General features: G+C 35.4%; 1 protein-coding gene and 1 pseudogene across 1 annotated transcript; both read left to right on the top strand.

Annotated features, from left to right (window-relative positions):
• Positions 1 to 939: 939 nt before the first annotated feature.
• On the top strand, positions 940 to 4732 carry LOC113092313 (uncharacterized). Its single transcript, XM_026257893.1, has 3 exons — positions 940 to 2643; positions 3215 to 3221; positions 4108 to 4732. Coding segments are annotated over exons 1-3 (633 nt in total). The 5' UTR covers positions 940 to 2642.
• Positions 4733 to 6627: 1895 nt separating this feature from the next.
• On the top strand, positions 6628 to 11211 carry LOC113092312 (uncharacterized; annotated as a pseudogene).
• The last annotated feature ends 5263 nt before the right edge of the window (positions 11212 to 16474 follow it).

Below are 16474 nucleotides of genomic sequence, written 5' to 3'. Positions count from 1 at the left end.
ATTATAATCAGTACAAATATAATTTAAAAAAATCAATACTTAACAGCCATTTTCTCACGTCTATTTTTAATGTTTATAAAAGACCTATATGTTTCTGAAATCACTGATGTGGACTAAATGGTGTAGATGATTAATAGAAGTATACATAAGGAATGTGCATGATTGACCAAGTTTAAAATCATGTCCAGGAAAAAAAAAAAAAAAAAAAATATATATATATATATAATATATATATATATATATGTGTGTGTGTGTGTGTGTGTGTGTGTTTTATTTAGACTACTTGAGTGTGTGTAATGGGTTTGCAGTGCATTTTCTGAAAAGTCAGTAGAGGGAGTTGAGTTACTGTGACGTCTGCAGCACATCGTTTAAATAACGAGTTCTGTGAAAGCAACTATTAACTTTTACTTGTATCTCATTTATTGCCAAGGCTAGTTTAATTAATTAAGTCATATCAAACTATAATTTACATGCTTTAATGTAAACATAATTTATGCAATATCTGTGGAAATTGCATTCATACTCGGCGTACTGAACAAAGTCAAAACGCTAAAGCTAAAAACATTCCACAAATTTCTTTACAGATAAGTATTTATGTCATATTAAAACTACATTTTTGCATAAAAATCCGAGAAAATATTTAGATTTAAACAGATTGTAGATTGTATTAGGTTTATTTTCTCCGCATATTACAAGAGTCACCAACCGATAAGAACTGTTATTCAATAAAATTGACGCTACAGATTCGTTTAATTGATTAACGAATAATAAATAGGTGGCGGTAATGCACCACCAAGCTGTATGCCAACCGCCATTAAAATACATAGAGAAGAAGAAGAAGGAAGTGACGTCGCTTTTAGGGGCCGCCATTTTGTGTTGTACCTTCGAAGGTAAGAAATGTGCTTTCGTGGTTTGATTTTAATCTGGTTAATTCTTTATTTTTGGTCATCCATAATATTAATGCTAATGTTTTAAGTAATTTGATGTTTGTTTGTCCGTTTGTATGGTTATTTTTGTTAATTAGGCATTATTTTTTGATTGAATAAGAGATGTACAGTTTCTGAGGCAGCTATCGCTGTATGGCCTCGTTGTATTAAAAACGTGTTATCGTAAAATTATCCTATGTGGCGTGTGTTATGTACTTCAGACGTAGTGAAAGTATCCGATCGGATTCGGCGAAGTACAGAAACTAATGTTATGTATTTTATTACTAACTGAAAGTATTAATCTTGTTTTTTGTAATCCTGTGCTAGTTTAATTGTATGGATGGCTGATTATGACTATGTCGAGCAGCACGGTGACAAAATGTGTCATTTATATTTGGGCCATTTTTAGAAGTCATAATATAATAGCTTAGAAATATGGATAGCTTTTGTTGTTGTATTTCGGTTATCAATGACATTAGGATATTGTAACGTTAGCCTGTGTTTAATGTTGCTTTGTAAACCTCGTCGGTTTTTTTGCTCTGTCAGTTTCGTATAGAGGATTTTATACAGTTGTATCTTGATTACTTTTAGAAACTATCGAACTATATCCACCTCCTTTTTTGGCGTAAATGGGCGGTATACAGAAACTGACCGGTTCCTCGGTTTTTTGTGTGTGCAGACGTCACAGTTACGTCACAGCGCTAGCTGAAGGCAAAACTAATGAAAAAGTGGAGGCGGCCATATTCAAAGTAGCACAGATGCGACTGCATGAGGAGCTTAAAATATTATTTTATTGTGTTGCTGTGTGCCAGAATCTACGTAGTGCAGGCTCAAATGTGATATTTTAACACGTGCTGCCACTGGCAGACAAAAACCCCGACGACAGCTGTGGATAAACGCTATACAATGCGCAGACTAGACAGAAATTATCGTCAAAACTGCTCGCGTTTGCATAAATAAAGTATTGTTTTTGTTATGAATTATGGTTTGTGTTATGCATCTATTTTTTTTATACATCTCACGACTATGACGTGCATGAAATGTCTATGTGCATGTGTGTAAACAACAAACTGACGATTAATATAACGTTAATCATCTGTAATTATAGCTAGCGTTAGAGAAGCGGTCAGAGGAATCTTTCCGCCGCCAGAAAAACGTCATCGTGTTTACTAATAGAGAATAGGAACAGTCAGTTCAGTTTAGTCAGTTGTTTCCGGACGGTTCGTTTTCACTGCTGTACACCAATAGAGGACTGGTGAGATTTAGCTATTTGTAATACGTGCAAATTTGTATGTATTTATCACATTGCGGGTGATACTTTTGATGTTTGTAAAGTATAAAGTAATCGCGGTTGTTGCAATGCTGCATTTTAATTTAAGTACAATTAATTTGTATTGCATTACGGCAAGGTTTATAATATTATTTGTAATTCTGTATTTGTTTATTCAAACAATATGTCACAGATATATGTTACAATGTCCCTGTTAATTAAACGAGGCTGATTTTGGACAATGACTATGAATGTGCTTGATAAAATAAATGCTAAAGATTATAGAAGTTAAATTAGATTGGTTAAGGGAATATGAGATGTATTTAATTGAATGATTTAATGGAATGTAGCACTGTTGGCTAATTTATGTTTGTTGTCTTTTTATGTGAAATGGGGAACGAATGGAGCAGTTCTGAGGTAAGTTAAATTATACATGCAACAGACTAAGTACGTACAATATTGGTCAGATTGAGTTGAAATGTCTCATATAATATGACTAAAAGATTTGCACAGTAGTGTAGTAAATTTTAAAAGTTAGGCTTTAGTTCAATTAAGGTAAAATGTAAGCTTTCTAAAAAAACAACTATATATTATACAGGTAGACAACTATTTAGATACATTTATTGACAGAAAACAAATGATTGTTAGTTTAACATGGTTAGTCTTACTGTCTAGTTATCGTGATTTATTGTGCATAACATGTTTGTGCAATGCTTCAGACATAACACTACAATATCAAGTGGCTAACATAGCATATTCAGAAATAGGTTTGTTTGTAGTAACTGTAATACATTTTCTTTACCATACAATGTTTGAAAAATTAATTTAATGTCATTTAGCAACAGAAATCACAGCTTTTAATCTAATGTTATATGTTAATATGATAATCTGATATCAGTCTAACATATTGCAATGTGTGAAAAGTAACATAATGGATTGCAATTTATGATGGAATGCAGCAGTATTGACTAATTTATGTTTGTTGTCTTTTATGTGAAATGGGGAATGAATGGAGCAGTGCTGAGGTAAGTGAAATCTGACATGCGGTGTACTGTTTAGTGTCAATGCAACTTGTCACAAAGTTGAAATGTATGTTTTGTAGGATGGAATTTTGTGTGTTAAAATTAGTTTATTTTGTATTTATTTATCTCTCATTGTTAAATATAAAAATTAATAAAAACAAATGTAACATTTTTAGATTAAAATATCCTAAACCAGTAGATTTTAACATACATGATTCCAAATGTTTCCCAGAATATTTAAATCTATATAAATCAGCATTTTAACCAGTGTTATTGTATTGTGTGTTAATCATGTCATACCTTGATTTCTCTGGTGTAGAATGCATAGAAACATGTCAGATATTTTATGCTATGCTTTGTTTCAAAGATAAGGGCTAAGTTGGTACTACAGTAAAATTTATGTGCGAGTGGTTTTAAGTGAAAGCAGTTTAGACCGTAATATCTGGTGAGCTACATAAAAATTAGATTAGGCCTTACTTCAGTTAATGCAAACTGTAAGGCTTCTCTGTGAAATTAAGCCTATGTGTTGTATTAGATATATGAGCAAGTGTTTAGACATGTTTACCTGACGAAAGTGTCAGGTTTTGTTTTTTGTTTTTTTTTGGTGAGTAATAGGTTTGTGTCATGCTTCAGAGACTGTATTGCCAACTGGTTAAAATAGCATAAACAGAAATAGGTTTACTTGTAGTAACAATATGTTCTCCAACATGCATTGCATTTACAAAATTAATTGCATGTAATTTAGCACATTTCACAGTTTTTAATGTGATATTTTAATATCAATTTAGCTTATTGCAATATGTCTCATAGTAGCCATCAATGCAACACACAGAGTAATGGTGTGTAATAATATAATAATATTCTCTGTTGTGTTTTTATGTCATTGCAGATGCCACGTGGAAAGGGTTTCCGTCGCTCCCAGGCAGCCAAGAAGAGGAATGCTGAGCGTCACACGCTCCTTCATAGACTTGGTAGAGGATATCTGTCCTCTACCAAAAAAGGCACCTACTGAAAACTCTGATGCAAATACTTGTGAAAATTCCCCTGAGAAAACTTGTGAAAATTCCTCTGAGAAAACTTGTGAAAATTCCTCTGAGAAAACTTGTGAAAATTCCTCTGATGCAAATACTTGTCCAAATTACTGCCGTAAGGCTCCCAAAACTTGTGAAAATTCCTCTGAGAAAACTTCTAAGAAACGCTGGAGTGATGTTACTAGAGCTTCACTTGTGACCAACTCTGATTATTTCCCTCAGAAAGTCGTACGTGGTTCCTTCCATCAGGGTGATGCTCGGTTTGGCTGGAACAGAAACCGTCAGTGTGCAGTGAACAGTATCACAGCAGTCATGGTGAGTGTGCTGAAGGATGTGCTGACGTGGACAACAGAGGACCTGAATGCTGTGCTGTTCCATGGAGATGAGCTGTACACATCAATGCGACTGCAGGGGCAGATCAACGATCGAACAGGGCTGGGTCATATTTTCTGTTGCAGAACTGCCACGACTACACACACTTGATAACACAACATTTTTAATAAGCATGGAGAATCTTTCTCAGGTGTTTTTGGTGTTGATTTTATGATGAATCATTGCGAGATGTGTCCATGACTATAGAAGAAGCTCTACAGAGGGCTTCTGCTTCAGTGTGGTGCATGTTTGTTAAACATTAAAGAGTTACATCTTGTGCAGTGATAAAGGCGGAGGGTCAACATTTGCTGTAGTTCGATCCCCATTCGCGTAACCGTAAAGGTATGCCTGAAGGTAATGGAAGAAGCATTGTTAGTCTATTGTGATGACAGTATACATGTTGTTTAATCATGTTACTAATCTTGCCATGTTCACTGAATGCCCAGGGAACCAGATTTTGAAGTGACGTCTGTGAAAGCAACGGTAATTGGTAAGACCACAACTATTGAGACAAGTTTTGAGTCTGATCAGGAAGCCAGTGCCAGTCATGTTTCACCCAGAAGCACAGTGGAGGATCGCGAGTGTGTGCGAGAAACATGGTAAACAAAAAGAGAAAGTAGGTGTCGCGCATGATTTAGCTACAAGCACAGCGGAGCACAGTAAGTGTATCAAAGACCAACGGTAAACGCAGACGTGGAGACCAAGCAAGCAAGTGCGCAACAAACTGGATCAGACATACTTGGATTCAAGTAAGAAAAAGAGACGAGTGCACAACTGAGTCAAAACTTGCAAATGTTAGCACGTTGAATGATGTCATTATTGCAGACCCAGTGAATACCGAGTTTGAGTTTTAAACTCTGCAGATCAGGAGCGAATTTATCATTGGATGATGCATCATTCATCATCGGAGATACTGTGAATGCTGAATTCAGTTTCAAACCATTAAAATAAAGCAGATAAGGACGCTCTGTGTGCACGTTTACGACTGACTAATGAAAGCGTTTGTGTTCTAGATACACCATTCTTCTTCTTTAGGAGTACCGTGCAAAACAAAGTGTATTAAAGGAGATGGTAATTGCTTGTTTAGGTCAATAGCCGAAGCTGTTTGCGGAACCAGAGAAACACCTGACAATTAGACGCGCAGTTGTCAAACATCTGGAAGCTAACAGTATACAGATCAGTGAAAGATTATGTGACTCGGTCTAAAATGTATTTTTCTGGAACGTGGGGCAGTTCATTGCTTGAAATATTTTGTGCAAGCTGACCTTTTTAAAATAAATATAATGACCTTTAATGATGACAGATGGAATACACACATACCTACCGAACAGTTATTTACAGATAACGCAATCTATTTGAAGCACTGCAATTGGAAAATCACTATGAAGTGTTTACGTGTGTTAAACATAAAAATCAAGAAAATGTCTGTGCAGAAGCATGTAATACTGAAGTGGATGATCAGAGCAAAAAGTCGCAATTGCGAAAAAGAAAATTAGATGACACTGCACACTATTCTAAGAGTAAAAGACAACGAGACCGATACCACACCGGACTCCGACTTCAGACAGAAAAAAAATAGGCAGCTTAAGATCAAAATACTGTGAAGACAGTCATTACAGGATAAAAAGATTTGAGAACATTAGAAAAAAATACTTGTGAAGACAGCGATTACAGGCAGAAAAAGAATGAGAACATTAGAAAGAAATACCGCAAAGGACAGTGATTACCGGCAGAAAAAGAATGAGAACATTAGAAAGAAATACTGTGAAGATAGTGATTTTAAGCAGAAAAAAACTTGATAATCTTCGAGATAAATATAAGAAAAAATACTAATGTACAGCAGTCCAAAACGTGAAAAATTCAAAAGAATTAAATATCGCAAAAACCCAACCTTTAAAGCAAATGTATGTGAATATTCAAAGAATAAATATAAAAAAAAAAACACCTTTAAAGCAAGTGTACGTGAATACTCTAAAACCAAATACCACGGCAATGCAAACTTTCGAATGAGTGTCATACAAAAAAGATCTGAAATTTCTGCAAAACAGAGGGAAAGACAGAAAGATATCGATTTCACTATTAATCAGTTCCATCAAGAAGTCAGTACAGGTCCAGAATTTGTTTGCTCTGTATGTCATCGTTTGTTGTTTAGAAAACAGGTTATTGAATGTAAAAGAGATTGCTATAAAATCAGAGGTCAACAAATCACAGATTTGGCTGAAAGATGGCATCACAGAAAAGTATTTACACACATGCAATAATGAATGTGAGAATAGATGCCATTTATCAGGTAATGAAGCTCGTAAATTGTGGATTTGCTACACATGCCATCGTAAAATTCTTGGTGGAAAATTGCCTGAAGAGAGTGCCGCAAACAACATGCATTTGGTGGACATTCCCAAAGAGCTAAAAGGTCTAAACTCATTGGAGGAACATCTTATCGCACGCAATATTCCTTTTATGAAGCTTCTTTGTCTTCCTCGTGGAAATCAGAAAGGCTGCCACGGCCCGGTTGTCTCGGTCCCTGTTAATAATCGCAGATGTCTCAAATATTCTTCCACGTAATGAATGTGATGACCACATGATAAGAATAAAACTGAAACGAAAATTAACGTATAAGGGCCACTATGAATATAAATGTGTCAGCACTGATCGTGTCAGACATGCGCTGTCTTATTTGGTGAGACATAATAAGTGGTATAATGATGTGGAGTTTAATGAGCAGTGGGTAAACTCTTTAAATGCAGACGATGAAGTAGAGAATGAGGCTGATGATTTTGAAATGGAGAAACAAGATTTAACAGATAAAAATAAGGATGAGGAAGAAGCTGCAGTTGATCCAGAGGAAGATATAACATATATTAAAGAACAAAGTGGTCTTTTGTCAGACACATCACTGCAAACCTGTTGACATTGGTTCAGAAATAATTGATCAACATTTTCAAGATGTACTAAACGTAGCCCAGCTGAAGGTAACAGTCCTATTAGGCTGCTGTCTGATAAATCCAATGAGGCAAAGTGTTTCCCTGTTCTCTACCCTACTGGTGGTCCGACATTTCACGATGAAAGACAGGAAAAAATCACATTGACACGATACTGAAAAGCAAGAATACTAAATGCAGATGGACGTTTTGCACAGAGCACAGACTTTCTTTTTTATGCACAATATATATCAGAAGTTGATCAAATTATATCAAATGTCTCAATTGCACTGAGGAAAGGTTCAGAGAAAAACTGTCTAAAGATCACACCAGATATGCTAACAAACTCAGACTCTTTGCAAAGAATACTCAATAATGATGAAGGATATAAGTTCTTAAGACCAGTAAGAGGGACGCCTCCCTATTGGATGTCTACTCAAAAAGATCTGTTTGCTCTTATTAGACAACTAGGCATACCGACATTTTTTGCATCTTTCAGTTCTGCTGATATGAGATGGCCTGAAATGCTCAACACCATCATTAAACAAGAGGGTAAACAAATAAATGTTGATGAGCTCGACTGGTCCGAAAAATGTGGACTCATAAGACGAAATCCTGTCACTGCTGCAAGGATGTTTGATCACAGATGGCATTGTTTTCTAAAAGATGTCATTAATGTCACCAGCCAAGCCTATTGGCAAGATAAAAGACTACTTTTATCGTGTTGAATTCCAACAACGTGGTTTCTCCTCATGTTCACTGTCTGTTTTGGGTGGAGATGCTCCGAAGCTCAATGATCATGATGCAGATAATGATGCAGTGGTTGCTGATTTTATTGACACCTACATCACTTGTGAGACACCACCAGAAAATGACACTGTACTTTATGAGACAGTGAACAGTGTTCAGAAGCACAGTACAAGACATTCAAAAAACATGCCCGGAAGAAAAATACCAGTTTGGTAGATTTAATTTTCCAAGACCGCCATCTAGTCGGGACCTTCATTACAAGAGAAAGAAATGCAGATGACTCGAAAGGCAAGGGTGAAGATACCACAGCCAGTGAAATTATAAAGAAAGTCAAAGCTGCTTTAAATTCTTGATGTGAATTTTGATTCTGTTGATGCCTTTTTTTCATCTATTGGGATTAATCAAACTATGTTTGAAAAAGCATACAATGAATGTTCCAAAAAGAAAAGCATTGTCTTGAAAAGAAACCCAAAAAGATGTTTGGGTAAATCAATACAACAGAGATTTGCTGCGTGCTTGGCAAGGAAATATGGACATTCAGTATGTCACAGATGCCTTTTCTGTAGTGGTCTATATACTTAGTTATATCACAAAAGCAGAACAAGAAATGGGACTTCTGCTTCAGCGTGCACAAAATGAAGCAATGAATGGAAATCTTGAAGCTAAAGCATCATTAAAACAGTTGGGAAGCATGTATCTGCACAACAGAGAAATTTCTGCTCAAGAGGCGGTGTACAGGCTGACAGGCATGCATTTGAAGGAATGTTCCCGCAAAGTACAGTTTATTCCAATAGGACAAAATCCTGTAAAGATGAGTTTGCCTTTGCATGTGCTTCAAAATAAAGTGGAAAATGACCAGTGTGATGATGAAAGCAATTTTTGGATGACAAGTATCACTGACAGATATAAGAACAGACCAGAGAAAGAACCACTAGAAAATCTATGTCTCGCCAGTTTTTGTTCTGAGTACAGAGTTCTGGCAAAATCAGAGGTTCCTCACAAAACAAAACAGACAGAAAATGAAATAATTAAACTGAATAACAACAACGGCCATGTAAAACGGAGGACAAGAACTGAACCTGCAGTAGTGAGATATCCTAGGTTTTCTCCCACAAAGATCCAGAAAAATATTATCATTCATTGTTGCAGCTTTTCTTACCACATTATGATGAGTCTGATCTGAAGCCTAGCAAGTATAACACTTATGAGAGTTTTACAACAGCGGTGTCATAAAAATTGGTTGTGAACTGAAACAAGTGAAATCAGATGTTGATGGCAACAGAGCATTATTTGAAAAGGAAAGTGACAAAATAGATGAAGCTAAACAGCTTTTGGAGCAAAATCTTGATTTAGAAAGATGCCTGGGCTGAGATATGTCCTGAAACTGAGAAACAGCGTGATGAATGCATAGACCTGATGAAGGACAAACTACTGCTTGATGAAGATGACAGTCAAGAACTTATTCCAGATCCTTACAGCAAACCCTCAAACTGTGTGCACCATTGAAACGAATCACACTACAATGCCTAGAGATGAGGCGTTGCATTTACTAAGGTCGTTAAACGAGGAACAATCTGCTGTGTTCTACAAAGTGCAGAAGTGGTGTCTACAGAAAGTACTTGGACAAAATCCTGAACCATTTCGATTATTTCTTACTGGTGGAGCAGGCACAGGAAAAAAGTCATCTAATTAAAGCAATACAATATGAATCTACTAGACTGTTGTCTCAGCTTTCTGAGAATCCTGATGATATTACTGTACTTTTGACCGCATCGACGGGTGTTGCCAGCTTTGGAATCGGAGGCGGAACTGTTCATAATAATTTCGCAATTGGTGCAAATGTCGAGACTGCCATATCAACCTCTTAGCGATAATAAAATAAACTCATTACGTACAAAATTGGGTTTCGTTGCATATTTTGATTATTGATGAAGTGTCTATGGTTGACCATCGTCTTTTGTCATACATTCATGGAAGACTACGACAGATAAACAAACTGGTGACTACTCTCTCTTTGGAAAAGTCAGTATTCTTTGTGTTGGGGATTTCTATCAACTTCCTCCAGTAAAAGGAACTGCTCTCTATGCTGATACAAAAGGAGTGAACCTCTGGGAGAATAACTTTCAAGTTGCAGAATTAACTAAAGTTGTTAGACAACAAGATCCGAGTTTTGCTGAAATGTTAAATCGACTGAGAGTACACAAGAAAGGGGAATCCCTTTTGTCTAATGACATTGCTATGTTGAAAAAATGTTGAAACAGGGAAGAAGTGTAATGATATTCACATATTTGCTACAAATGCTGAAGTTGATAAATATAACATCGAATAAGACTACATGAATGTTGCCCAGAGGCAATCAGCTATACATGCTCAAGATTATGTCAAAAACTGGACGAATGGAACGTAAAGTTGGATTTCATACTAAAGTTTTCAACTCGTGTTTGTCTAAATCTGTTTCGCTGGGTATTGGAGCAAGGGTTATGTTAAAAAAAAATATTGATGTTGCTGATGGTCTTGTCAATGGAGCGTTTGGTACAGTTGTCCACGTAAGTGAAAGTCAAAATGATAATGATGATTTTCCCATCAGCTATACATGTGGAGTTTGATAATGCAAACGTTGGTAAACTCAAAGATCTAAAACAAGAAAGAGATTTTCCCAAAATTCAACAGTTATTGAAGTACAAGAAGACCATGTCACAAACGATGGTGGGTATAAGACGTCAGTTTCCTCTCAGATTGGCTTGGGCATGTACAGTTCACAAAGTGCAAGGACTCACAAGTAGACAGAGCAGTTGTGTCACTTAAGAAAATCTTTACAGCAGGGCAGCATATGTTGCTTTGAGCCGAGTAAGATCTCTTAGTGGATTAATCATTGAGGACTTTAAAGAGTCTGCTATATTTTGTAATGACAAAAATTGAGTTGGCTATGAAAGATATGACAAAATTCTGTTGGAAAAGGACAGTTCCACTAAGTCCCATGGTACATTCAAAATAGCACTGCTTAATGTACAAAGTCTGAAAGCCTCACTTTCAAGATGTTCTTGCGCATACAGTTCTGATGAACACTGACTGTATTTGTTTGACAGAAACATGGCTAAATGCTGACGAGAAAGCACAGGAACCACAAATACCAGAATTTGTGTTCAAGCACAACCCAAGAGCTAAGTGTTATGACAACAGTACAGCTCTTTTTACCCAATTAAAACATCAGAAGGTGGTGGAGTTGGAATGTATTGTTCTGAGAAAGTCGAGTGTAATGTTTTCACTCCTGAGCGCTGGAACTTAAGAATGTTTATACTTTATAGTTCCACATGTCAATTTGACTGCTGCGCTTTTGTATAGGCCCAGTTCATATAAAACTGACATGTTTCGACAGCAGCTAATACATGTTATTGAAGAGATGGAAAAGCATCCGGGACAGAAAATAATCATGGGAGACTTTAACGAAGACATTTCTTACCTTCATCTACAGTTCTGAAATTCATGGAAGAACATGGATACAATCAACACGTTCAAAGTCCAACCACAGAGAAGGGAACATTAATAGACCATGTTTATACGAAGATATGGAAGGTATAAGTGTCAATGTTGTGCAAACGTACTATAGTTTCATGAGGCAATACTTGTTTCACTGTTGTGATGTTGAAAATCAAACCATAGAAAAGGGAACATAATAAGGAAGGTATAAGTGTCAATGTTGTGCAAACTTTCTGGCAAAATTTTCGTCAGGAAATACTCATTTCACTGTTGTAATCAAAGTCATGTATGAGGATATGTGTGTGAAGATTCCGCTGCACTGGGGAGGGGTGGGCAGGGAGGCAAGACATAAGACGAGGCGGCTCCCTGGGGACGGGAGGTTCTGGAGACTGGGTTGGCTGACACAGGGGTTGATTGGCACAGGTTTCATTTTTAAATGATTTTAAGTTTGCATCTCAACAACTTCTCAAGTATAACTTAACCAAACTTGCAATTTTTTTATCACTTGTCTCCAAGTTGGGAATGATCTCACTGCCACCATTGAGGACATGTGATTTGGCTCAAGGCTATCTAGAGTTACTCTCACTGCAGGGGCAGGTTGTTGTTTATTTGCATGTATTATCTCTGGAATTAGACCAAATTATTATAAATATTTTCATTATCTTAAATTATTATTATAATATTATAAATGTATAATATTTATTATATTTATATTATTAATATAAAATATGTTTGTATAAAGTAACCATATTAATAACTTTATTAGTTAATAAAGTTATAATCAACAAATGTGTTTTCAGACTTCCTAATGTATATTTGCAAAGATGTAAATATTTTGTTTTATTAATTAATTATTATCATCATTAATTCAGTATTTTTTGTTTATTTTGTGCTGTGTCAATCAATCCCCACAATCCATAGTCAGAGAAATGGAGTTGTTGAGTAGGACATGTTGCTGAAATTGATGAATGACATTCATGTTAATAAGTGCAAATAATATTTATAGAATATAGATATATACAGACTTTACCAAGCTAATTAATTATGAATTATAAGTCTGCACTTAAAGGCATTTATCAAAACTGTCCAGCACTTCCAATGTTCCAAAACTGCAATGAATTATTGTCCATTTCACAATTTTTATTTTTGTGACTTTTGTTGTTAAACCCTAACAATGGGTTAATTTTTCTATTCTATTCTTACCAGTAAACGATAACATAATGCTGTAGGTTATTTATTTTCCCCCATCTTTTGACTGTTTTTATTTATTGACTTATTTATTTTGTGTGATTACGTTTTTTTTTTTTTTTTTGAGTCAGCCAACCCAGGTCTCATTTTTGTTTCTTTTCTTTTTTTAAAGCTTGAATCTGCAAGTTTTGGCTATTATGCGAAAACCACACCCATTAGTGCAATGACTTTATAGCATGGCCATAGCTTGACATTTGAATGGTACCAGACTATTATATTGGGTCGTCAGATTCTAGGTTTAGGTAGGTCAAATTGAATACATTTATTTACTTGACATTTTTAAATAACAGTCTACTATAGTATATTATATATATATATATTATATATATATATATATATATATATATATATATATATATATAATATAGTATATTTATCTATATGGTGACACACTAAATTCATGCTGTAAAGTAGTTGCATTTGTGAAATTATGTCAGTGTGTAAGTAGAACCATCTTTTAAAATTAATGTTTTCTTTAGCATGAATTTACATAAAAAATAAAAATGTATTGTAAAGTAGGAACATTATACTTTGATTTTCCTGAATTTGCTAAAGTCTGGTTCTCTTTATTCAAAATTGCCATTGTACAGAACATTTAATGCTTAATACTTTTGCAGCTATGTAGTTCTACTTACAGCACTGTTTTAATTATCTACGATGTAATGTCTTTATTAATTTTAATGTAGTGCTGATTTTCATTTATACATTTCAGTAAATTTTAAAAACAAAATGTAAGATGCCTAAAAAGTGTGGATTTACTTTCACATTTCCCAGCAGAAATCTTTCTCAAGCCACAAAATCTGGAGTTTACGGAAAACTGAACATCTCAATCTTTGTAAAAAATATTTAAGCATCTGATCCTTTGTCTGCTTGAGTGATATTCTCCTGTTTAAAAAAAAAAAAAAAAAAAAATGATATTGCATTTACAATTGTATATGCCATTTGGTTTTTTATGTGTACATTACAGTTATATCTAACCACATAATGTCAACTCCCATTGTTGTGGTTTTGCATAATAACCAAAGTTCAAGTGCTGGATTGAAAACTTGGTGGTTCAACATTCTTTATTTCAGTTCATCTTTATCTCAGTGTATTCCAGCTCATTAGTTTCTTTAGTTTATTACTATTGTCTCAGTTTGCTAAGATGTTTAGTTGTGTTTCATTGTCATTGGCGACCATGGCTTCGTTCTTTCTCTGGCTCTACTGTGGCCAGTCATGCCTCTGTTTCACCGGACTCCCTCATCCTTCTGACTCCACCCTGGTTTGTCATCCACTGGGTTCACAATAGACTTCCAGGCCTATGGATATAACTGCAGCCTCAGATCCTTCAGTTCCACTGACATCCTTCATCTCTCTTGCTCCACCATGATCCTCATTCCCATCGGCTCCACATCGGTCTGCACATTTTCTGACTCCACCTTGGCCCTGTGGTTCAACAGCATCCTTGTTGTTTTCCTATCTCCATGTTAGTGCCCAGCCTTTCTGACTCTGACTTGGTCTTCTGTCTCTCTGGCTCCACCACGGCACCTCATCTGTTTGGCTCCATCAAGGTAACTCTTGCTGAACAAAAATATCATCTTCATAAAGACTTGCTGTGTGTTTTTTATTATTTATAATTTAAAAATCCCACTGGCTCCACTTTGTCCACAGATATTCCATCTCCACTTTGTCCCTCAAGTCCAATGGAATCACCGCTGATTATTCATTCTTTTTGCCTCCAGACTCCAACAGAGATCTCCAGTCATCTAGCTTCATGAAGACATCCCTCCCTTCTTACTCAACAAAAACATCTTCACAAGGACTGCATGTAAGCATATTTACTATTCACAAAAACTTTAAAATATTATTTATAAATGCTATTTATATGTAAATTATTCATGAATAGATTTAATTGTTGCATAAAACTATACAATAAACAACAATACTTTTGTTTCATTGTGTTGTAAGACTATGAGGAAATAAAATATCATATCACCCTCCAATTCTTCAGCTCCACATAGGTTCTCTATTCCACCAGCTCCGGCTTTTTCATCATTCCCACCGGCTACACCTCGGTTTGCTGATTTTCCTTCTCCACCTTGGCCCTACAGTCCAGTACCATTACGCTGGTTCTCAAGCACTTTGTCAATATCTTGAACTTCAGCCTTCCTGATTTTGCCTTGGTCTTCCACCTACCCAGCTACGTCCTGCTTTGCATCATCTAAGGCTCTACAGTGGGTCTCCATCTCTCCGGCTCGATCAAAGAAGCTTCCAGTATTGCCAAGCAAGATATCTTTATAGAAATATGCTGTAAGTATGCTACTGAAAAATAATGTTTTGCACATGCATATTATTTCTTAATTATCTTAACAGATGTATAAATATGCAATAAAGAAATATGTATTGTGTTTTTGGACTATTGCGCAGTACACATTATGCAACAACTTCTACTTTAAAACAAATGACTTCGCCTGCACTCTCCAATCATTTGGATCTGCTGTACTCCATGTCTTCAGCTGCAGCATCTTCATCACTCCTTCTGGCTCTACCTTGGTCTGTAGATCATCTACATCAACCTCGGCCCTTCAGTCCCGCTGCATCACCGTGGATCTTCATCCCGCCTGCCTCCATTCATTTTGGTATACAGCCTTTCTGAGTCTGCACAGTCTGACGCTCCACAATGCAGTATCATAGTTAATAAAGATCAGTTATAATCATCAGTAATAGCCTTTTGGAAGGGTACTGTAATGTTCTGTTTCTGCTGTAGGACTGTTATTGGATTCTTTTTTGTGCCTATATATGTATTTATACTGTGTTCTGATTTGTTTAATCAGTTATCCATTATGCTGACCTGTGTTTGGTTAATTTATGGTTATTTCTGTGTATTTATACTATTTTTTGCAGTTCAATAATAGTGTCTTAGCTTTCCTAAGCTATTTAGTTCTTGTTGGTTTTTTGTTTGTTTGGTTGGTTGGTTTCTATTGCCTGGGCTTTCATTCATCTCTATATAACCTGGATTAATAAAAGAAGTGTTTAACCAAACCTATGCTTCCCTAGCTGAACATAAATATTACAATATTCTTGAGCAAAGCATTTAAGAAGGGCTGCATACATGGTGTTTTGTACCTTAAACTTTGTATTATTTAATAATTTTACTTTAAAACATAAACTTACAGTTATACCAATGTGAAGTTTTAAAAATATTACAACTTTTTTTATTTGTTTTTAGTTTTTAGAAACACTTTACGCTAAATGCCAAATTAATCAATGCAGATTAATTATAAAATTGTATGTATGTTCTTTATTATTCTGATTTAATATATTTAAACATTTCTTTAATAAAATACTACTTGATGTCAATAATTCCAAAAAAATTTATTTTTATATAATTATAAAAAGGTTTGTTATTTACTGTTGTTTTGCCATTGATCTTTTGATTTCAAAAATCAATTTTGTGTAAAACAATGTTGTAACAACA

This window comes from Carassius auratus, unplaced genomic scaffold (assembly GCF_003368295.1).
Source record: "Carassius auratus strain Wakin unplaced genomic scaffold, ASM336829v1 scaf_tig00214558, whole genome shotgun sequence".
Classification (NCBI taxonomy): Eukaryota; Metazoa; Chordata; class Actinopteri; order Cypriniformes; family Cyprinidae; genus Carassius; species Carassius auratus.
Note: the sequence above shows the minus strand (reverse complement) of the source record. Positions and strands in the feature narration are given on the sequence as shown.